The sequence below is a fragment of the Perissodus microlepis genome, chromosome 15, assembly GCF_051167445.1.
Source record: "Perissodus microlepis isolate ML-2025 ecotype Zambia chromosome 15, ASM5116744v1, whole genome shotgun sequence".
NCBI lineage: Eukaryota > Metazoa > Chordata > Actinopteri > Cichliformes > Cichlidae > Perissodus > Perissodus microlepis.
The window spans coordinates 21,795,929-21,819,731 of NC_140475.1; the positions used below are offsets into that span (position 1 = coordinate 21,795,929).

The window sequence follows — 23,803 nt, forward strand, 5'->3', positions numbered from 1 at the left end:
TTAAGTAGTCCTTTCTATATTGCAGTGTTGTTAAGGTATTTTCTTGCACTGAGGTCTGCTTATTGTGAATATCATATGCTTGTTTTTGCACACTGTAGTGTTTAACTTTTCCTTTCTGTCTTGCAGTGTTGTTAAGGTATTTTCTTGCACTGAGATCTGCTTATTGTGAATATCATATGCTTGTCTTTACACCCTGTAGTGTTTAAGTTTTCCTTTCTGTCTTGCAGTGTTGGCAAGGTATTTTCTTGCACTGAGGTATGCTTATTGTGAATATCATATGCTTGTTTTTGCACACTGTAGTGTTTAAGTTTTCCTTTCTGTCTTGCAGTGTTTGCAAGGTATTTTCTTGCACTGAGGTCTGCTTATTCTGAATATCTTTGACTTGTTTTTACACCTTGTAGTGTTTAAGTTGTCCTTTCTCTCTTGCAGTGTTGTTAAGGTATTTTCTTGCACTGAGGTCTGCTTATTGTGAATATCATATGCTTGTTTTTGCACCCTGTAGTGTTTAACTTTTCTTTTCTCTCTTGCAGTGTTGTTAAGGTATTTTCTTGCACTGAGGTCTACTTATTGTGAATATCATATGCTTGTCTTTACACCCTGTAGTGTTTAAGTTTTCCTTTCTGTCTTGCAGTGTTGTTAAGGTATTTTCTTGCACTGAGGTCTGCTTATTGTGGATATCATATGCTTGTTTTTACACCCTGTAGTTTTTAAGTTGTCCTTTATTTATTACAGTGTTGGTAAGGTATTTTCTTGCACTGAGGTCTGCTTATTGTGAATATCATATGCTTGTTTTTACACCCTATAATGTTTAAGATGTCCTTTATTTATTACAGTGTTGGTAAGGAATTTTCTTGCACTGAGGTCTGCTTATTGTGAATATCTTTGACTTTTTTTTCACACCTTGTAATGTTTAAGTAGTCCTTTCTATATTGCAGTGTTGTTAAGGTATTTTCTTGCACTGAGGTCTGCTTATTGTGAATATCATATGCTTGTTTTTACACCCTGTAGTGTTTAAGTTGTCCTTTATTTATTACAGTGTTGGTAATGAATTTTCTTGCACTGAGGTCTGCTTATTGTGAATATCATATGCTTGTCTTTACACCCTGTAGTGTTTAACTTTTCCTTTCTGTCTTGCAGTGTTGTTAAGGTATTTTCTTGCACTGAGGTCTGCTTATTGTGAATATCATATGCTTGTTTTTGCACACTGTAGTGTTTAACTTTTCCTTTCTGTCTTGCAGTGTTGTTAAGGTATTTTCTTGCACTGAGATCTGCTTATTGTGAATATCATATGCTTGTTTTTACACCCTATAATGTTTAAGATGTCCTTTATTTATTACAGTGTTGGTAAGGAATTTTCTTGCACTGAGGTCTGCTTATTGTGAATATCTTTGACTTTTTTTTCACACCTTGTAATGTTTAAGTAGTCCTTTCTATATTGCAGTGTTGTTAAGGTATTTTCTTGCACTGAGGTCTGCTTATTGTGAATATCATATGCTTGTCTTTACACCCTGTAGTGTTTAAGTTTTCCTTTCTGTCTTGCAGTGTTGGCAAGGTATTTTCTTGCACTGAGGTCTGCTTATTGTGAATATCTTTGACTTTTTTTTCACACCTTGTAATGTTTAAGTTGTCCTTTCTGTCTTGCAGTGTTGTTAAGGTATTTTCTTGCACTGAGGTCTGCTTATTGTGAATATCATATGCTTGTCTTTACACCCTGTAGTGTTTAAGTTTTCCTTTCTGTCTTGCAGTGTTGGCAAGGTATTTTCTTACACTGAGGTCTGCTTATTGTGAATATCATATGCTTGTTTTTGCACACTGTAGTGTTTAAGTTTTCCTTTCTGTCTTGCAGTGTTGGCAAGGTATTTTCTTGCACTGAGGTCTGCTTATTGTGAATATCATATGCTTGTCTTTACACCCTGTAGTGTTTAAGTTGTCCTTTATTTATTACAGTGTTGTTAAGGTATTTTCTTGCACTGAGGTCTGCTTATTGTGAATATCATATGCTTTTTTTTTCACCCTGTAGTGTTTAACTTTTCCTTTCTATCTTGCAGTGTTGTTAAGGTATTTTCTTGCACTGAGGTCTTCTTATTGTGAATATCATATGCTTGTCTTTACACCCTGTAGTGTTTAAGTTTTCCTTTCTGTCTTGCAGTGTTGTTAAGGTATTTTCTTGCACTGAGGTCTGCTTATTGTGAATATCATATGCTTGTCTTTACACCCTGTAGTGTTTAAGTTTTCCTTTCTGTCTTGCAGTGTTGGCAAGGTATTTTCTTGCACTGAGGTCTGCTTATTCTGAATATCTTTGACTTGTTTTTACACCTTGTAATGTTTAAGTTGTCCTTTCTGTCTTGCAGTGTTGTTAAGGTATTTTCTTGCACTGAGGTCTGCTTATTGTGAATATCATATCCTTGTTTTTGCACCCTTTAGTGTTTAAGTTGTCCTTTCTGTCTTGCAGTGTTGTTAAGGTATTTTCTTGCACTGAGGTCTGCTTATTGTGAATATCATATGCTTGTTTTTGCACCCTGTAGTGTTTAACTTTTCCTTTCTGTCTTGCAGTGTTGTTAAGGTATTTTCTTGCACTGAGGTCTGCTTATTGTGAATATCATATGCTTGTTTTTACACCCTGTAGTGTTTAAGTTGTCCTTTATTTATTACAGTGTTGGTAAGGAATTTTCTTGCACTGAGGTCTGCTTATTGTGAATATCATATGCTTGTTTTTGCACACTGTAGTGTTTAAGTTTTCCTTTCTCTCTTGCAGTGTTGTTAAGGTATTTTCTTGCACTGAGGTCTGCTTATTGTGAATATCATATGCTTGTTTTTACACCCTGTAGTGTTTAAGTTTTCCTTTCTGTCTTGCAGTGTTGTTAAGGTATTTTCTTGCACTGAGGTCTGCTTATTGTGAATATCATATGCTTGTTTTTGCACCCTGTAGTGTTTAACTTTTCCTTTCTGTCTTGCAGTGTTGTTAAGGTATTTTCTTGCACTGAGGTCTGCTTATTGTGAATATCATATGCTTGTTTTTGCACCCTGTAGTGTTTAACTTTTCCTTTCTGTCTTGCAGTGTTGTTAAGGTATTTTCTTGCACTGAGGTCTGCTTATTCTGAATATCTTTGACTTGTTTTTACACCTTGTAATGTTTAACTTTTCCTTTCTGTCTTGCAGTGTTGTTAAGGTATTTTCTTGCATTGAGGTCTGCCTATTGTGAATATCATATGCTTTTTTTTACACCCTGTAGTGTTTAAGTTGTCCTTTATTTATTACAGTGTTGGTAAGGAATTTTCTTGCACTGAGGTCTGCTTATTGTGAATATCATATGCTTGTTTTTGCACCCTGTAGTGTTTAACTTTTCCTTTCTGTCTTGCAGTGATGGCAAGGTATTTTCTTGCACTGAGGTCTGCTTATTGTGAATATCTTTGACTTGTTTTTACACCTTGTAATGTTTAAGTTGTCCTTTATTTATTTCATTGTTGGTAAGGTATTTTCTTACACTGAGGTCTGCTTATTGTGAATATCATATGCTTGTTTTAACACCCTATAATGTTTAAGATGTCCTTGATTTATTACAGTGTTGTTAAGGAATTTTCTTGCACTGAGGTCTGCTTATTGTGAATATCATATTCTTGTTTTTACACCTTATAGTGTTTAAGTTGTCCTTTATTTATTACAGTGTTGGTCAGGTATTTTCTTTCACTGAGGTCTGCTTATTGTGAATATCATATGCTTGTTTTTGCACACTGTAGTGTTTAAGTTTTCCTTTCTGTCTTGCAGTGTTTGCAAGGTATTTTCTTGCACTGAGGTCTGCTTATTGTGAATATCATATGCTTGTCTTTACACCCTGTAGTGTTTAAGTTGTCCTTTATTTATTACAGTGTTTGTAAGGTATTTTCTTGCACTGAGGTCTGCTTATTGTGAATATCTTTGACTTGTTTTTACACCTTGTAATGTTTAAGTTGTCCTTTCTGTCTTGCAGTGTTGTTAAGGTATTTTCTTGCACTGAGGTCTGCTTATTGTGAATATCTTTGACTTGTTTTTACGCCTTGTAGTGTTTAAGTTGTCCTTTCTGTCTTGCAGTGTTGTTAAGGTATTTTCTTGCACTGAGGTCTGCTTATTGTGAATATCTTTGACTTGTTTTTACACCTTGTAGTGTTTAAGTTGTCCTTTCTGTCTTGCAGTGTTGTTAAGGTATTTTCTTGCACTGAGGTCTGCTTATTGTGAATATCTTTGACTTGTTTTTACACCTTGTATTGTTTAAGTTGTCCTTTCTGTCTTGCAGTGTTGGTAAGGTATTTTCTTGCATTGAGGTCTGCCTATTGTGAATATCATATGCTTTTTTTTACACCCTGTAGTGTTTAAGTTGTCCTTTATTTATTACAGTGTTGGTAAGGAATTTTCTTGCACTGAGGTCTGCTTATTGTGAATATCATATGCTTGTTTTTGCACCCTGTAGTGTTTAACTTTTCCTTTCTGTCTTGCAGTGATGGCAAGGTATTTTCTTGCACTGAGGTCTGCTTATTGTGAATATCTTTGACTTGTTTTTACACCTTGTAATGTTTAAGTTGTCTTTTATTTATTTCATTGTTGGTAAGGTATTTTCTTACACTGAGGTCTGCTTATTGTGAATATCATATGCTTGTTTTAACACCCTATAATGTTTAAGATGTCCTTGATTTATTACAGTGTTGTTAAGGAATTTTCTTGCACTGAGGTCTGCTTATTGTGAATATCATATTCTTGTTTTTACACCTTATAGTGTTTAAGTTGTCCTTTATTTATTACAGTGTTGGTCAGGTATTTTCTTTCACTGAGGTCTGCTTATTGTGAATATCATATGCTTGTTTTTGCACACTGTAGTGTTTAAGTTTTCCTTTCTGTCTTGCAGTGTTTGCAAGGTATTTTCTTGCACTGAGGTCTGCTTATTGTGAATATCATATGCTTGTCTTTACACCCTGTAGTGTTTAAGTTGTCCTTTATTTATTACAGTGTTTGTAAGGTATTTTCTTGCACTGAGGTCTGCTTATTGTGAATATCTTTGACTTGTTTTTACACCTTGTAATGTTTAAGTTGTCCTTTCTGTCTTGCAGTGTTGTTAAGGTATTTTCTTGCACTGAGGTCTGCTTATTGTGAATATCTTTGACTTGTTTTTACGCCTTGTAGTGTTTAAGTTGTCCTTTCTGTCTTGCAGTGTTGTTAAGGTATTTTCTTGCACTGAGGTCTGCTTATTGTGAATATCTTTGACTTGTTTTTACACCTTGTAGTGTTTAAGTTGTCCTTTCTGTCTTGCAGTGTTGTTAAGGTATTTTCTTGCACTGAGGTCTGCTTATTGTGAATATCTTTGACTTGTTTTTACACCTTGTATTGTTTAAGTTGTCCTTTCTGTCTTGCAGTGTTGGTAAGGTATTTTCTTGCACTGGGGTCTGCTTATTGTGAATATCATATGCTTGTTTTTACACCCTGTAGTGTTTAAGTTGTCCTTTCTGTCTTGCAGTGTTGGTAACGTATTTTCTTGCACTGAGGTCTGCTTATTGTGAATACCATATGCTTGTTTTTACACCCTGTAATGTTTAAGTTGTCCTTTATTTATTACAGTGTTGTTAAGTTATTTTGTTGCACTGAGGTCTGCTTATTGTGAATATCATATTCTTGTTTTTACACCCTCTAATGTTTAAGTTGTCCTTTATTTATTACAGTGTTGGTCAGGTATTTTCTTGCACTGAGGTCTGCTTATTGTGAATATCTTTGACTTGTTTTTACACCTTGTAGTGTTTAAGTTGTCCTTTCTCTCTTGCAGTGTTGGTAAGGTATTTTCTTGCACTGAGGTCTGCTTATTGTGAATATCATATGCTTGTTTTTACAGCCTGTAGTGTTTAAGTTGTCCTTTATTTATTACAGTGTTGGTAAGGTATTTTCTTGCACTCTGGTCTGCTTATTGTGAATATCATATGCTTGTTTTTACACCTTGTAGTGTTTAAGTTGTCCTATCCTATGGTATTATTTGACACTATTACTGATATTATTACTCCTGCTCCACCTGCTGCCATTATTTCTTCTAATGAAGACTGCGAAACATTTCTTTCTTTTTTTTCTAGAAAAAATTAGTAATGTAAGGAAAAAATTGTCCCCATCAGCATCTGCATTGTCAGTTCCTACGCCAGCTCGGCCTGTCGTTTTAGAAAGCTTTTTACCCGTCTCACTATCAGAGCTGGAAAAAATAATCAATGCACAAAAGCATCCTCCTGTTCACTCGACATTTTACCTGCATCGTTATTCAAAAATGTCTTCCACTCTATTGGTCCCTGTGTGCTCACCATAATTAACACCTCACTGGGATCTGGTAAAGTCCCTGCTTATTTTAAAACTGCTGCTATACACCCCCTGTTAAAAAAGCCTATGCTGGACCCATCTCTCACTAGCAATTACAGACCAATCTCAAAAATACCGTTAATTGCTAAGATATTAGAGAAGGTTGTGGCTAAGCAGCTTACAGCAGTTTTAGACAAACATAATATCTTTGACAAATTTCAGTCTGGCTTTCGTAGAGCTCATTCTACTGAAACAGCCCTTCTTAGAGTTTCCAATGACATTCTGATGCAAAACGATGCAGGAAAGTGTTCTGTACTCCTAATGTTGGACCTTACGTCAGCCTTTGACACCGTTGACCATTATATTTTGCTTGAAAGGCTGAAATACTGGGTTGGTGTATCTGGGTCTGCCTTAGAGTGGTTCTCCTCGTATCTCTATGAACGATACTTTTCTGTGGCGGTTTCTAAGTACAGGTCATCTTCCACGTCCCTGTCCTATGGTGTGCCACAAGGTTCTGTGCTGGGGCCCTTATTGTTTTTAATATATCTACTTCCTCTCCAGCATATCTTGAGCCCCTTTGAGGACATTTGCTACCACTGCTACGCAGACGACATCCAGCTATATATATCTTTTAAACCTGAAGATGTTTCTAAGCTGCAGATTCTAATTGTGTGCTTAGAAACCATCAAAGGTTGGATGGCTGACAACTTCCTCCAACTTAATGAAGAAAAGACTGAAGTCCTTCTATGTGCTCCAGACAGACATGTACCTAACATAATGAATGCTCTTGGTCCTCTTTCAACATTTGTGAAATCGTCTATCAGGAACCTAGGGGTAACCTTTGATTCTGCTCTTACCCTGGATGTCCACGTCAAATCTCTGGTTCGGTCCTGTTTCTATCATTTAAGAAACATTTCTAAATTGAGCCCCATAGTATCTCATACTGAACTGGAGATTGTTATTCATGCATTCATTTCATCACGATTGGACTACTGTAATTCACTGTTTACATGTCTAAACAAAAACTCCTTGGAGCGTCTGCAGATTGTCCAAAATGCCGCAGCAAGGCTTCTGACAAAAACATCGAAATACTCTCATGTAACACCATTGCTTATACAGCTACACTGGCTCCCCATTGAATTCAGAGTCCACTTTAAGATTCTGGTTCTGACATTTAAGGCTCTTCAAGAACAAGCACCAGCGTACATCATTGAACTTTTACAGCCCTATGCCCCTAGTAGGTCCCTGAGGTCTTGTGACTGCTTATTGTGAATATCATATGCTTGGTTTTACAGCCTGTAGTGTTTAACTTGTCCTTTATTTATTACAGTGTTGGTAAGGTATTTTCTTGCACTCTGGTCTGCTTATTGTGAATATCATGTGCTTGTTTTTACACCCTGTAATGTTTAAGTTGTCCTTTATTTATTTCATTGTTGGTAAGGTATTTTCTTGCACTGAGGTCTGCTTATTGTGAATATCATATGCTTGTTTTTACACCCCGTAGTGTTTAAGTTGTCCTTTATTTATTACAGTATTGGTAAGGTATTTTCTTACACTGAGGTCTGCTTATTGTGAATATCATATGCTTGTTTTTGCACCCTGTAGTGTTTAAGTTTTCCTTTCTGTTTTGCAGTGTTGTTAAGGTATTTTCTTGCACTGAGGTCTGCTTATTGTGAATATCATATGCTTGTTTTTACACCCTGTAATGTTTAAGTTGTCCTTTATTTATTACAGTGTTGTTAAGGTATTTTGTTGCACTGAGGTCTGCTTATTGTGAATATCATATGCTTGTTTTTACACCCTGTAGTGTTTAAGTTGTCCTTTCTGTCTTGCAGTGTTGGTAAGGTATTTTCTTGCACTGAGGTCTGCTTATTGTGAATATCATATGCTTGTTTTTGCACCCTGTAGTGTCTAAGTTTTCCTTTCTGTCTTGCAGTGTTGTTAAGGTATTTTCTTGCACTGAGGTCTGCTTATTGTGAATATCATATGCTTGTTTTTACACCCTGTTATGTTTAAGTTGTCCTTTCTCTCTTGCAGTGTTGGTATGTCACTTTCTTGACTCTTTGAGCAGTGTGGACTCAATTATTATGTGTTTTTGCTGCACTGTGTTGCTGTCTGTTGCCACGTTTGTATGTATCGGCAGGTGTCTGCTTGTGCTTGCGGTTGGATCCTGATGGGCACCTTCAGGCCTGTTGGTAGTGGCCCTGCTAGGGAACTGGTCACACCTGAAGACTATGCCACGCACCTGCTGCTGTTGAAGCTCGTCAGGGGAGCTATTTAAGAGCATGGGGAAGCTCCCACCGGCGCGGTATTGAGTTGACTCCATGTTACTGTTTCTAGTGTTGTTAAGTGTATGCCTGCTGGAGTTTGGTGTCCTGACGGCTGCGTCTGTTGTTTTTCCTCGGGAGGAGAGCGGAACACAGGACGGCAGGACGCAGGGGGTGTGCAGAGACACGAGAGCAGAGAGCATGGAGCACAGACACTTGGGAGAAGGCACGACACAGGAGTTAAGGGAGCGCGCTGGAGATTTATTCTGTGTTACATTTACTTCACTGTAAATAAACACTGTTCACTGCACTGAGTCCAGCATTTGGGTCCTTTCTCCAACATCCCCACGGCTTTCCCTGGCAAACCGTGACAATATTTTTGATTAGTTTTTTACATCTTGTAATGTTTGACTTGGCCTTTCTGTCTTGCATTTTTGGTAAGTCACTTTCTTCTACTGAGGTCTGCTTATTGTAAATATCTTTTGCTTGTTTTTAACCCTTGTAATGTTTAAGCTTAATAATCAGAATAATGCTTTGATTTCTTAAAATAAACGATATCATACCTTTCTACTCGCGGTGGAGCAGAACCGAATACGGTATTCGGAAAGGTGCAAATAACGTGGTTTGCCAAAAGCTGCGTTTCCTCATGAGCCCGCAGTGCATGCCCGGGTGAGTGAGTGATGTGTAAAGAGGTGACTGACACAGGCTGCTCCACACAGCAACGAAGACAGCTCGGCTGAGCGACAAAAGACTTCGCTGCATCGCTACTTTTGTTGAATAGATTTTTGTATCTTAACTGGGTTCTGGAGGCAGTTTATAACTTTCGTGAAGCGGAGTTCGATCGGGAGTTTATTCCATTGCACTGCATTATTGGCATCTACAGTCGGGGCCTCTCATGTTTGCTCTGTTTACGTAGCTGTGTTAGCTCGGTAATTTAGACAATAGGCTTTTGACAGAGTAACATTAACGTTCAGTTAAAAAGGTTAAAACAATTGTCCTGATTTCGTATTTGAGGTAAGAGACAAACGACTGCAGGTCCATTGTGCGTCAAAACAATGATTTTATTTACACACGCGTGTGGTGGAGATGAGCTCTGCAAAACATCAGTCTCGATCTCCCCAGAACAATAAACGAGCAGTCGTATTTATAACGTAGTTGATGACGGACGTCATGCGTCGAAGCAGATAGATAACGTGCATCAGTTCCAGTAATCCCAAGCTTGGACACATTCAAAAAAGAACAGTTCCTTCCTCTGTTCCTCCGCCACCGCCAGATGCTTCCTGTTATTTCACTTACTGCACTTCAGAACAGAACATGAACATGCCGTTTACAAGCAAAACAAGTCTATATACTGTGTATGTGTGCACAGGCAGACTTATGTGTGTCTTGACCTCAGTGCATGACCTCACTCAACAAACAAAGACATTTTAGAAGTATACTTCCTGAGTCATCTGTTACCAGGCAGACTCCAATGCAGCAGGCTGCTGAACACACAGGCCTCTATTCTGTTTCTATATAATATGTGGTGTATTGTAAGCATGTATGCAATTCTTTCATAGCTTGGGTCACTTTAAATTACTCAATAGATCGGCCAGACGTCGCGCTGCCCGAAGCTTCTGACCATTAATTAACTGACCGAGCTTCAACTCTTTAATTAGCACAAAATGCAATATGGATAACATGATTACAGTTGCACCTGCAATGAAAGATTATTATGTGATTATGCTCACACCTGAAATACAGACTTTAATGTAACATCAACAGCTTCAATAAATGCTCTGATGAAATGATAATGATAAATGATAATGGTTATGAATAGTAACAGTAAAACAATTTTCTGATCTCCACACAATCCATGTGTAGTTGTGTCGAATTGTATGCATTTGTGGGAGTTATATAGAACGTTTAAGTTACTGACTTTTGCAGACAGCAAGATGTAGATGTTAACCTTAGCATAGCTCCCATCACTCATTAACCTTACTGAAACTCCCCACATGGATTTGGGCAACCAAATAGAAAAAAGAGTGTGCCTGCTGCTGAGCCACCTCTTGGTCCTCCACCAACCAAAAAAAACTTGCTCAAGTTCAATGTGGAAGCATAACACTTTTCCATGTGTTCCTGTTGCAACACAACTATTAGTAGGTCATTAACAAGAGTATAGAACTTAACTGCATGCTGAGGTGGCAATTCAGCCATTTGAGTCATGTTACAGAAGCTCATGAATGAATGAACATGGTGCAATAAAAGTACTTTTAGAAGTACATTTTTCCAAACACTTACATTTACTTAAATTTACTGGAGTAGGTGGGGTTAGGGGTTGCCACTTGCAGTGTGTAGCGCAGTCATGAATAACTACACACATCACGATGTAGTAATTAATGCCTACAGGTTTAGTATATCTACTCTTGTTGTTTATATTTGTTATAAGACTGCCGAATAGTAGTTAAAACAATAAAGATCTATTGTGCCAGTATCACCACGACTCTTTCTTGTGTTTTGAGAATAACGACTGAGAACATGCCATTTTGGGGCTACCAAAAAGTGATCGGGGCCTATAACTTGTGACTAAAGTACTTTTACTACTTCAAACTTGTTGGCTATCATCCAGAAGGGTTATATGTGACATATTATACCCAAACAGTCCCTTAGAAGTGCTGAATATCTTTTGAACATTAATACTGATAATATGCCATTTTCAAGCTGCCAAAAAGTGATTGGGGCCTATAACTTGTCACTGAAATATTTACACATCTGAGAAATGTGCAGAACACCACCTTCAGGATTCAGTCATCTAGTCAGAAAATGCATACAGGTAAATTCTTACAATAACCCCATTATGTTATGAAAAACAATTTTCTGTCATGGTAATTTCAAGATGATGTCAGTCCCATTCATTTACTTGGAGAATGCCTTGAAGAAGAAAAACAACAGCACTGGTTAGTGTTTAACAGTTTTACAGTACTCTTTTTCTCTGACCATGATCAGATCATTAACATTAAATATGTACTTTTATTTCATTACATTGTAAACATGATACACTCGCTTGCTGTCCTATACAGTAAAACCAACTACAGAATAATCAACACTGATAGGAAAGTGTTAAACTTGTCTTTCATTCAAAAGTTTAATGAAATCCATATAAAGGTAGACTACTGCAAAGGTACTGCATCCATTGATGACAATGCACTTAAGCCCAGCGCAGTCGTCTATTCTCTGCCAGTTTGTCAGCTACCTCTGGTGGTAACCAGGCATTGTTGCATCCTGTTTCTGTGTTCATTCGCTGTACTTACCTCTAGTTTCCTTGTCAAGTTGCTGCTTTAGTCACCTGCAGCTCAGTTTTCTGGATGCTGGTCTCCTTGGTAAGATTCTCTGCATCTCTCTGCAACCCGCTGCATTCTTACACAAGGTTTAAGAGTGTTTCTGGGAATTTTTGACCATTTTTGAGGTCAGACATGATGAAAAGTCCTGGCTAAGAGTCTCCACTCTATTTCATCCCAAAGGTGATATAGCTGAATAGAACATAGAATATGTCTCCATATAATCCTATAATATATACACAGCTGTACAAATTATCGTTTGCATGGAATATTCTAATTGTATTCTGTGATGATGGCAGATAACAAGATTCTGTGAATTATTCCATGCTTGTTTTACAGCATTGAAAGCACAGGCAGTGGCTATATTGTTATTCTTCATCACTAACTCCCTGAGTCAGGAGTGGGTAATTTGTGGACCTGGTACCTTTGTCAAAGTCACTTATGAAAATAAACAACAATCTAATGTTACTTCTAGACCATTTTCTGTTGATAGTATACTTTCCCTCTGATGAACAGTTTCTTTTATGCTGTGCTCTAAATTTGCTTGAATGCAGAAATCCAGTTAAATTCACCTATAAAAAAAGCAAACATGCACACATTAAATTCAAAGTAAATGCAATTTATCTCTTAGTGTACCTTTAAAATGTGTAAAGGACATTTAGTGTATGACGCATCTGTGTGTCTGACTTTGCTCCGGCCATCATTAGAGGTTAACACCATCAGAGCTCTGCTGCTGTTGCTGTACCCACATTCTCACCAAAACACTTCCCCTTCATTTCTCAGAAGAAAATAATGCAATGAGGAACAAACATGTGTCACAGCAAAGAAATGCCATCTTAACTTCATGACTAATCTTAGACATCAACAGCCAATTTCTGTTGAAGTTTTCTCTTCCTCAGCATAAATTCTGAAAACGAAATAAGAACATATCCTGGTGAAAAAATAATAAGAGCTACAAGTATTTACACAATCGCATTCATCATCTTCTCTTTTTTAAGGCACCAAATACATCACTGTGACAAATGCACTGTTTGGCTGAGGTTAGTTACTCATTTTAAATTTACAGAGTCATTGACAGCCTAGTGTGACCGCTGACCTCTGTAATATTGTTTGCTTCACATGCTGATTATAAACAACAGAAGATTAAGAATTGAAATTGTCAAAGTAAGGACTCTCTATATTTTTATGAACAGTTACAGTGAGGTAGTGAGATGATAACCACAGGAAGTCAGAACAGCCTCTACATGAAGCTCTGTTTCAGAGACTGTGACTGTCATTTTTGTGAAAAGCAGGAAGGAGAAAGACAGACAATGACGACTCAGTTCAAATGGATTAAAGTCTTTTCATCAGTTTTACTAATGCTTCAAGTAACAGGTAAGAATACAAATACATTTATGAAGGAAATTACAAAAATTAAGTTTACATAATTGATTTGATTTTATCTTCACAGCAGCAGCAGTTGAAGACTCTGAATTTATTATCAGGGATGGAGGTGAGGTCACTTTGTCATGTCAAAATGTGATAGATGATCAAGATAAATGTGACAGAACTACCTGGTTCTTCAGTAAATCAAACACAGCATCGATAACACTGTTTGAACACGGGAAGATTCACCAAGAGGCCGAAAATAAATCAGACAGACTGAGTGTTACAGCAAAATGTTCTCTGGTTATAAAGAAGCTCACAGCTGAGGATGCTGGTCGGTACACCTGCAGAAGGTTCAACAAATCAAAACAACAAGGTTCAGACTCTGTAGCTGAGCTGTCTGTTGTTAACCGTGAGTATTTCATCATAATGCTTTCAGACTGTTAGAACATCAAACTGAAACATTACAATAACTATAATTATAGTGATGATTACTGTAAATGTTATTCTTGTTCCCTTTATTTTTTCTTTAACAGTAACTGAACATAAGGATGATGACACAGTGACATTAAACTGCTCTGTGTCCGCATATAAAGAATGCAAATACACTGTGAAGTGGCTCTATGGTAACAAAGACCTGAGGATGTCACAGTCTGCCTGCTCAGCCAGTGTGATCTTTACAAGATTTGATCACATTTACACATCCAAGAGTTCTGAGATGTTGAAGTGCCAAGTGACACATGGTGGAGACGTGCAGTTTATCTTCAGGATTCAATCATTTGACCAGGAAACAGGTGAGAATGCAATTAGTTCTTACAGTAACTTCATCTGTTATGAAATGTAAACTGTTCTATGTGATTTTAAGATGTCACTTTGAGGAAAATCCTGCGGAGAGGTTGTAATGGGGGCAGAAGGAAAAAGAGAAGTCAGGTTCATGTTGTTAAAGATCTACAGCAACATGGATTTGATCTAAACATAACCAGAATCTTCCATTTGATTGCTGAGGGGGCTTTTTGTTAAGAAAAGAACAGAAAACAATATTTAAAGTATTTTAATGTGTTTTTTATTTTCTTTCCAGGCTGGTGCTGGTGGAGGTTCATCATTGTGGCTGTGGGTGTAGCAACACTCATAACAGCTGCTGTGGTCATCCACATTTGGACAAGAGCGGCAGGTGAGAACATTCACATTTAAATGGGAAGATTTGATAAACCTGGATATTCTCTGTGAAAGCTAAGTTTGTTTCCTTCTCTGGTCTTTTTAAGGGAATAAAAGTGCAGCTGTATGAAAATGTGAGACAAAAAAATCCACACATACAGCAACTGGAACACAAAAAATTAGAAAATACACAAACACATTAATCAAAATTCTTCCTGTAGAGTGTGAGTGAGAGAGAGAGAATTCCTGCTTCCTTGTCACAAATGTACATGATAATGAGGACAGGAAGCTGCGGCGATGCCCCTCAGAAGCCTGGAAGCAGAAAGAGATGGAACCAGGACAAACATGCCCTCCGCAGCTCCCAAGAGTAACAAAGATCTGAGGCCACACATCCCAGTGACATCCATGATCCCATTCCAGCAGGAGAAGAATGGAGGCCCCAGATATGGGTCAAGAGTGGGGTCCCAGGACCACCCAGCACAAACCTGCCCCTGACAAGGGCAAAGTCCAGGCCAACCCAAGCCACCAAGGAAGCATACCAACAGCCATGCACCCCACCAACACGCATCTGCATCCCAGGGAGGGGCAAAAGCATCCAGCGCCAAGCAGTGACCATGTCCCACCTGGGCCAAGGCCCAGCAAGCCTAAGACCCACGACTAGCCATGCGCACACAAACACACACAACATTCATTCATTCACTGTCACACACCCACTAGTGGCACAAAGAAAGACAAGGACATGTGCACACGCACACATTGACCCCTCCCCCCTCTCCAATGCCGCCATGAACAAACAGCAAGGATGAAGCCAAAGTGAACCACAAGACCCCCGTGAGTGTGAAATAACCATATAAGAAAATGCCTCCTCCCCCACCCCACCCCCCGACACACACACACTCATTTTTGAAGGCGTTATTTGAAGTTGATGTACAGCTAGTGCTTTAACATTTCCACATCCCTTTACCACTACTTCTTTTTCAAGTACACATCATGCTCTGACAGTTCATTTTTGTTCCTCAACACTAACCTGAGTGTTTCAAAATGGTGGGAAACCAGTTCAGTCACACACTCAGTGTGCTAATCCTTTGTGGCTAATGAAAATTAACAAATGGGCTGCTGTCAGTGTGTGTGGGCCAGTGTGCAGAGGCTTTTCATTGACCCATCGGTCAAAAGTGTGTCGGCCAACTAGACAAATGCTCTGTACGGCAGTTTACAAGTCCAGCCCTGTCCGATGCTTTGTATTGCACTTATGTATGGCTTGGATACTGCTCAGCCATGGAAACCCAGAATATGAAGATCTCTACACACTGTTCTTGACCTGATCTGAAGGCTACATGAAATTTGTAAGTAAGTAGCCATTGACTCTACCTCTGTGCCTCAGCGTGCTGACCCAATGTGTGGCTGAGTTGCTGTCATTCTCAATTACTTCACTGGTTACACTTGTGGCCATGGAAGTGATCAGAATACCAATAATACAAGGTCTTGAATGATTAGGCCCCATCGTACCTTAATGACCTTATAATACCATATGACCACATTACAGCACTTCGCTCTCAGACTGCGGGCTTACTTGTGGTACCTAGAGTATTAAAAAGGAGAATGTGAGGCAGAGATTTAGCTTTCAGGGCCCTCTTCTGTGAAACCAGCTCACAGTTTGGATTCAGGACACAGATACCCTCTCTACGTATAAGATTAGGCTTAAAACTTTCCATTTTGATAAAGCATATAGTTAGGGCTGAATCAAGTGACCCTGAATCCTCCCTTAGTATGCTTGTCCATAGGAGGTCATATGATTGTTGAGATTTCTCTGCTTCTTGTAGACCAAGTTAGCTAAACAACCTGAAATTTCTTTAGAACCCAGATCACCCATCACACCGAACTCATCTTTATTTCTTCTGATCCTTTGAAATCGTCACGAGTACATCAATTATGCGCCTTTGATGCTCCACACACACCTCTACTTCTAGGACATTGGTGGCTCAAAGAACACAACCCCATTAAACTGGTAGCTTAATAAGTGTTTGGGCTGGAGTCTCTTCTGTAATGAACACTAACCCGAGGGGAGCTATGGAAACCTACAACTCACTCATGGCAACTAGTATCCTCTTGCAGAGGAAAAAAACAATTTTTTCCAAACCAAAGCAAAGCAAAGCAAAGCAAAGGATGGCTTCCAAGCCTGTGTTGGATGTTGTGCATAAATGTGTGCATTCACTCCACTCTGCCTGCCTGGTTCATTCAGGTTGGCTTACCTGTTCTTTGTTGCTGATTAAATCTTTGCAAATAAACTCTGTTAACTCTAATCTTCTATGTCCTGCTCTTGTGAGTGAGTACTGCTCTTGCTTTGGTGTCATGACTTTTGCTAATTCACATATATGGACTTAGTGTTTTATTAAAATAAACAAACTTCTACTCTGTTTTTGGAGATTGCGTGCTAACACTGTTATAACTTTCATTAGCATCATATTATCAGTTTTACTTTTGTTGATAGTAGACTTTCACTCTTTCAAACAGCTTCTTTTAATCTGCTGTATATTAGTCTGAAATCAGAAATCCACTCAAATTCATCTGTAAAAGAAAAAAAATCAGCAAATATACAAATACTGGTAAAATTCAAAGCAAATGCAAATTATCTCTTGGTGTACTTTTAAAATCTCTAGAGGACATTCAGTTTGTGGCAGATCTGTGTTTCTCACAGATGTTTGGCCATCATTAGAGGTTAACACCACCAGAGCTCTGCTGCTGTTGTACCCACATTCTCACCAAAACACTTCCCCTTCAGTTCTCAGGAACAAAAAAGAGCTGTAAGTATTTACACAATTGCATTCATCATCTTCTCCTTTTTTAAGGCATCAAACACGTCACAAATGAGCTACACACTCATTTTAAATTTGCAGGGTTTTTGACAGTCTGGTGTGACCTTTGACCTCTAATTTCCTTTGGTTCATGTAGTTATTAGAAACAACAGAATGCTATGAATGAGAATTTTCAGGGAAAGGACTCTGAACGTTTTAACAGTTACAGTGAGGTAGTGAGATGATAACCACAGGAAGTCAGAACAGCCTCTACATGAAGCTCTGTTTCAGAGACTGTGACTGTCATTTTTGTGAAAAGCAGGAAGGAGAAAGACAGACAATGACGACTCAGTTCAAATGGATTAAAGTCTTTTCATCAGTTTTACTAATGCTTCAAGTAACAGGTAAGAATACAAATACATTTATAAATGAAATTAGAAAAGTCAAGTTTACACAGTTGATTTGATTTTATCTTCACAGCAGCAGCAGTTGAGTTTATTATCAGGGATGGAGGTGAGGTCACTTTGTCATGTGAAAACGTGACAGATGATCAAGATAAATGTGACAGAACTACCTGGCTCTTCAGTAAATCAAGCACAGCAACAATAACACTGTTTGAACACGGGAAGATTCACCAAGAGGCCAAAAATAAATCAGACAGACTGAGTGTTACAGCAAACTGTTCTCTGGTTATAAAGAAGCTCACAGCTGAGGATGCTGGTCGGTACACCTGCAGAAGGTTCAACAAATCAGGACAAAAAGAAGGTTCAGACTCTGTAGCTGAGCTGTCTGTTGTTAACCGTGAGTATTTCCATCATAATGCTTTCAGACTGTTAGAACATCAAACTGAAACATTACAATAACTATAATTACAGTGATGATTACTGTAAATGTTATTCTTGTTCCCTTTATTTTTTTCTTTAACAGTAACTGAACATAAGGATGATGACACAGTGACATTAAACTGCTCTGTGTCCATATATAGAGAATGCAAATACACTGTGAAGTGGCTCTATGGTAACAAAGACCTGAGGATGTCACAGTCTGCCTGCTCAGCCAGTGTGATCTTTACAAGATTTGATCACATTTACACATCCAAGAGTTCTGAGATGTTGAAGTGCCAAGTGACACATGGTGGAGACGTGCAGGAGTTTATCTTCAGGATTCAATCTTTTGATCAAGAAACACATGAGAATGCAAGTCAGTTCATACAATAACTTCATCTGTTATAAAAAGTAAACTATTTTGTGTGATTTTAAGGTTTCATTTACTTTTTTTTTTTACTTCGAGAGTGTCTTCAGAAGATAAAATAGCAGCACTGCTCAGTGTTTAATCAGACTTAAGTTATCATGATAGAGAAAAAGTAGAGTCTTAGATTTTAAGCTGCTACTCCTGTGTGCTGGGTAGGTGCTGTTGCGCCTGTGGTGAGGTGTGCCAGTAGCGATGCTTCCTCTTTTTGGGAGAGCCTAAAATGTGGGATGCAGCTGCAGGGAGTTGAGGTGCATGGTTGTGACAACAAATTCTTTGTTGAGCAGGCAGGGATATTGAATCCCTGAAATCAGGCTGTGTTACTTATGCGCTGCTACTACTTCTTTGTACTCCTCGCTAGACCCCACCAGCCCTTCCTCACGAGGCACCACCATACAAAAAAATGACTTTCTTTATCACTTCTGAGGGGTTGAAGGCTGCTGGTCTATTATTTGCTCACATTGTTCTGTCATAATGGATTGCAAATGTGGAAAGTGTGGTCTGAGTAAAAAAACTAAACCCAATCCAAATAACAATAGAGATTAGCAAAATAAATCAGGAAGTAACTAAGTACTGAGACAGTGACAAACATACGAACTTGACAGAGAAGGGAAGGAAAAAGAACAACAGACTAAACCAAATAACCTTAACTAGACTTGAGACTCAAGCTACTTGAGCAAATGTTAACCAAGAATAAACAAACTAAGAACCACACGGAGCATTAAATACTAAGATGAATTGAAAAGTAAGTAAAACTCTATTCATATAACACCTGTTAATAAAAGCATCACAAAGTTCTTCACAATTAAAAAAAAAAAAAAAAAAAGCAAAAATAAGGTTACCTAAGTGCACCTCCAAAAGATTATTTTTTTCAGTTGTTTTTGTTGGAAAAGTCCACAAACTATCATTACATTTCATTACATGGTAAAAAATAATGCACTCATTTGCTGTCTGTGAAAAAATAAAATAAAAATAAATAAATCCCATTAGCATTTCTTAAAACTAAATTGTTTGTTTTGAAGACAAGAAATCCTGTAGATGTGTAGTAATGGGACAAAAGAAAAGAGGGAAGGTAGTTTGATGCTTTTCCACAACAACAACCAAATGTTGAACTTTGACACAAGAGGCTGAACTTCATATTCTACTTCCTACTAAAAGTCAGTGAAAACAGTTGTTCAGTGAAGTTACAATCATGACCACAACCATAGCTAGTATATGTCAGGAACGAGCTGTGTGGCAGCAGTTGTACCCAAAATACAGGAGTCAGAAGATAAAGAATAAACTCAAAAGTTTATTTATTACTCTTACAAAATCCAAAAAAAAGCAGGTCAGGAGCAAATAATCGAACAACTAGAAACCTTCTAAAAAATATACTCGAGAACATTTGTGCTGGGTGGTCCTGGGACAGGGACACAAGAACATTAGGGAGAACACGACAAACAGCAAAGGGAAACTGATACAACATATACATACAGCATAATGAAGGAACAATGCAAGAGGTGGAAGAGCAGCTGAAACCAATCACAGAAGAAGAGACAAGGGAAGCAGAACTAAATACAAAGCACTAGCAGTCAGAGACTATTGAAATAAGACAGCAAATAGCAAACAGTGAGACCAGGACTAAGTCATATGAACTTGGAGACAAGATCGGAGGGACGCAATTGGAATGCAAGTGGGAAAAACAACCTACCATCAACAGTCAGGGGACTAAAGTCACAGATAACAGGAACGTAAACATTAGACTATAAACAGCTCAAACATAAATCCCATCTCAAAACCAAACACACAGAATAAGCATAAAGAACTGTGAAACAGGAGCACAGCACTAAAGGCAAGAAATAAACCAAACAAACTTATATATGAGTTAAGTGAAAGAAAACCAGTGAAAAGTAAGAAATTACAGAAAGCAACACAGAATACAGAACCATAATGCAAAGATGATCAAAGATATAAAACTAAAGAACATGAACATCCCAGAAACAACAATAAACCCTGTATTCAAGACTGAGGGACATGACAGCATGTTATTTTATTCAGGAAGGATGAACTTTTAATGAACAAAAGCAGGTCGTTTCCAGACCATAACACAACCACAACAGTGTATAAATAAAAATAAGTATATTTGATTTATTATTTATTTGTTGATAGAGCTGAGTGTTCTCTTCTCTTTTACCTGCAGGACACTAAACAGACAGGAATCTGCAGCTGAAATTATCTTAATGCTTTTCTTTTTCTCCAGGATGGTGGATGTTTATTGTTGTACCGCTGGGGTTATTAGCACTGATAATAAGTGCTGTTATAGCCATCAGATGGAAGAGAGCTAAAGGTGAGAGATTTCACCAGCCTGAACTTTTATGAACAAATGGAATGAAAAACCAGAATGAAATTTAATTCTAAAAACTTGAATTGATTTCTCTCTTTTTTTAGGAAAAAAAATGGAGACTAATGAAAATCCTGTGAGTTATATCATAATTTCTTAAACTTTGTTAGTGTACTCATACCACGGCCGTTCACTACAGTTACTATGTTATATTTTTTATCATGAGGCCAGAAGATAAGTGTTTTTGTCAGCTTACCCAACTGACCTGGTGTGCTTACAGTCTGCTGTGTTTATGAGGCTTCTTTGTTTGTTTGTTTCAGGAACTGAATTTAAACCCTGCAGTGACTCCGTCTGCTCCAGGAACCATTCAGGAATCTGTGAGATTAAACAGTTACTCAGCACTTGTATTTGCTCTCTTATATGTTGAATCTGAGCATTACTGAGCAGTCTTTATGTTGTCTTCACTGTGCAGGCTGCACCTGAATACCCTGTTCCCTATGCCTCCATCAGCTACACCAACAAAACCACCAGTAAAACTCGGGTAAGCTGTCCTGTTGGTTGTACAATTGATGTCAGTTAATAACAATAAATGAATAAGCTGGTTCTCAGGAGGATATTTCCTCTATTTTTTTAGGATTTTATTTCAGGATTTGTTGTTGTAACAACCCCTTTTTGTTCAGAAGGAGGTGCTGTATACAAAATATACACTAAAATACAAAACATGACATCATATCCTCCTGAGAACCATCCTAATTGATTAATGCCAACTCTAGATGTTACCAAATGAGGAACATGAGACCTGTGACAGCCTGATTGCATAAGAATAACAGCAGAAATGTGAGAAAGAAGGCTGAAACTCACAATGAGGAAGTGATATTACAGTATAATTACAGCAAAACATTAAATTATTGTGTCAATAACTCATGAAGAAAAGAGATTGAGAGATATGATGTTTACATTCAGACAGATTCGAATGTCTGTGCTTTTTATGCTTGTGCTTTAGTTTATAGGTAAAAATAAAATGAACATGTTTATAACAGAAGGATTAAAAACGTCAGTTGGTTTTTCCAGTTTTATCGTGCGTTGTAAGTGTATAAATAATCTGTGCTTAGACATTTAATGGTCACATTTTTGTTTGTCTGTGTTGTTCTCAGGAGCACTAAGTGGAGATCTTTTATTCTTCTTTACTGTCAGAGATGTGATTATATTTCCTGTGTTGTGTGTGCTTCCAGGTTCGAGACAAAAATGAAGGTGAGAGAGTTACGTACTCCACTGTGAAAGCTTCCTCCATGGATCCCAGCAACCTCTATGACACCATCAAGTAAACAAAAAGCTTCTCATCTAAAAGAGCTGTTGGGTTGCTCAGTTGAAAAAGAGAAAGCTGGCACGACAGTTAAACAACCATATTGTTACATACATTTATTACAGTATGTTGTGATGCCATCTGCAGGTGAAATGACATAGTTGCTCGGGAGTTGATGCCATGTCAGATTTGGCAGTGATGGAGGGAAAGTTTATCTTGTCTATATATGTTCTCAACTTTCATTTCTGTTTTTACATATTTGTCACATTTACATGTTTCAGATCATCAATAATAATATAATATAATATAATATAATATAATATAATATAATATAATATAATATAATATAATATAATATAATATAATATAATATAATATAATATAATATAATCGTTAGACAAAGACAACCCTAGTAAATACAAAATACAGTTTTTAAATGATGTTTTCATTTTTAATGGGAAAGTTTATTCAAATCTACTTTGGCAGCAAGAACTGCAGTCGAGAGTTTGTGATAACTGAAAAATTTTTATTTACATCACTGTGAAGGATTTTTTTTTTTTTAATTGTTTACATAACCTGCTGTGTAACCCAAGTAAGGTTGAGCTGCAAGGCATGAACTGATGGCCAGACATTCAGGAGTTTCTGGTAGAGAGCAGAATTTATAGTTTCATCAATTACAGCAAGTCGTCCTAAAGGAGCAAAGTATCCCCACATCACTGCCACCACCGTGAATGATTGTTGGTGTGATGATCTTTCTATTAAATAATGTGTTAGTTTTATACCAGGTGTAACAGGTCTCAGATCTTCCTAAAAGTTCAACTGTTGTCTCATCAGTCCACAGAATAGTTTCCCAAAAGTCTGTGAGACTTTTGGGAAACTTCCTGGTCAGCAGTGGTTTTCTCATTGGAAATCTCCCATGTTTGCCGAGTGTGTTTCTTATTGTTGAATCATGAGCTCTGACTTTAAGTGAGACAAGTGAGGCCTGTGGATCTTTAGATGCTGTTCTTGGTTCCTTTGTGACAATGAGATGAGTTGGTGATGTGCTCTTGGAGTAGCTCTTTGGTCAGCTGGCCACTTGTGGGAAAGTTCACCACTGTTCCAAGTTTTCTCCATTTGTGGATATTGTCTCTTACCATGGCTCGCTGTACTCCCAAAGCCTTAGAAATGGCTTTGCAGTCCTTTAGAGACTAATAGTGACTTTGTTTCTCAGATGTTTCTTTAGATTGTGGCATGACGTGTTGCCTTTTGGGATCTTTTAATCTACTTCACTTTGTCAGACAGGTGATAACTGGGAGTAACCGGCAGTTACAGTTAATTTTTAATTTAACAAGAAATTTTTAATTTAACATAGTGACTTTATTTCCCTTAATAAATAAAGACTTAATTTAAAGACTTAAAATTTTTCGTTTTTACTCTGATTATCTAATATTAAATTTGGTTTGATCTGAAACTGATCCTATAGCTTTTTTATATGTTTGTTAAGTGACTGTCATGCACTGTATAATCTCAGGACTTTTCTTCTTCCTCTTTTTGAAGCACATTGAGCTTTTTGAGTAAAATGTAATAAACTTGAAATGACCAATATATGGAAGTAGGTATATTCATAATATTCTTTGAAGGGGAAAGCCCATTTTAGTGTTTTATCATTGAAACATTTGTGTAATGCAGTATAATAGTTAGCCATCAAGTTAGAGTTAACTCTAAATAGATACCCTTAACATAGACTATGCAGTACACAC

At 37.6% G+C, this 23,803-nt stretch overlaps 2 protein-coding genes across 2 annotated transcripts; both read left to right on the forward strand.

Moving 5' to 3' along the window:
- The first annotated feature begins 13,090 nt into the window (after positions 1 to 13,090).
- LOC146372144 (uncharacterized) lies at positions 13,091 to 15,062 on the forward strand. The gene is made up of 6 exons (XM_084953426.1): positions 13,091 to 13,255; positions 13,332 to 13,658; positions 13,783 to 14,040; positions 14,325 to 14,417; positions 14,687 to 14,768; positions 14,825 to 15,062. The coding sequence occupies exons 1-6, from the start codon at positions 13,093 to 13,095 to the stop codon at positions 15,060 to 15,062; spliced, it is 1,161 nt and encodes a 386-aa protein (XP_084809552.1). The 5' UTR covers positions 13,091 to 13,092.
- Positions 15,063 to 17,180: 2,118 nt separating this feature from the next.
- On the forward strand, positions 17,181 to 22,320 carry LOC146372145 (uncharacterized). Its single transcript, XM_084954020.1, has 8 exons — positions 17,181 to 17,597; positions 17,674 to 17,994; positions 18,121 to 18,393; positions 20,681 to 20,767; positions 20,869 to 20,897; positions 21,082 to 21,138; positions 21,234 to 21,302; positions 21,994 to 22,320. The coding sequence occupies exons 1-8, from the start codon at positions 17,435 to 17,437 to the stop codon at positions 22,084 to 22,086; spliced, it is 1,092 nt and encodes a 363-aa protein (XP_084810146.1). The 5' UTR covers positions 17,181 to 17,434; the 3' UTR covers positions 22,087 to 22,320.
- Positions 22,321 to 23,803: the final 1,483 nt, after the last annotated feature.

Bases quoted from the DNA above. Each gene is read 5' to 3' on its own strand.
- LOC146372144 (XM_084953426.1), top strand. From the start codon at position 13,093: ATGATAACCACAGGAAGTCAGAACAGCCTCTACATGAAGCTCTGTTTC. The intron at 14,041-14,324 runs GTGAGAATGCAA...TTTTCTTTCCAG, and splicing joins ATCATTTGACCAGGAAACAG to GCTGGTGCTGGTGGAGGTTC. The intron at 14,418-14,686 runs GTGAGAACATTC...TAATGAGGACAG, and splicing joins CATTTGGACAAGAGCGGCAG to GAAGCTGCGGCGATGCCCCT.
- LOC146372145 (XM_084954020.1), top strand. From the start codon at position 17,435: ATGATAACCACAGGAAGTCAGAACAGCCTCTACATGAAGCTCTGTTTC. The intron at 18,394-20,680 runs GTCAGTTCATAC...CTTTTTCTCCAG, and splicing joins AGAAACACATGAGAATGCAA to GATGGTGGATGTTTATTGTT. The intron at 20,898-21,081 runs GTGAGTTATATC...TGTTTGTTTCAG, and splicing joins TGGAGACTAATGAAAATCCT to GAACTGAATTTAAACCCTGC.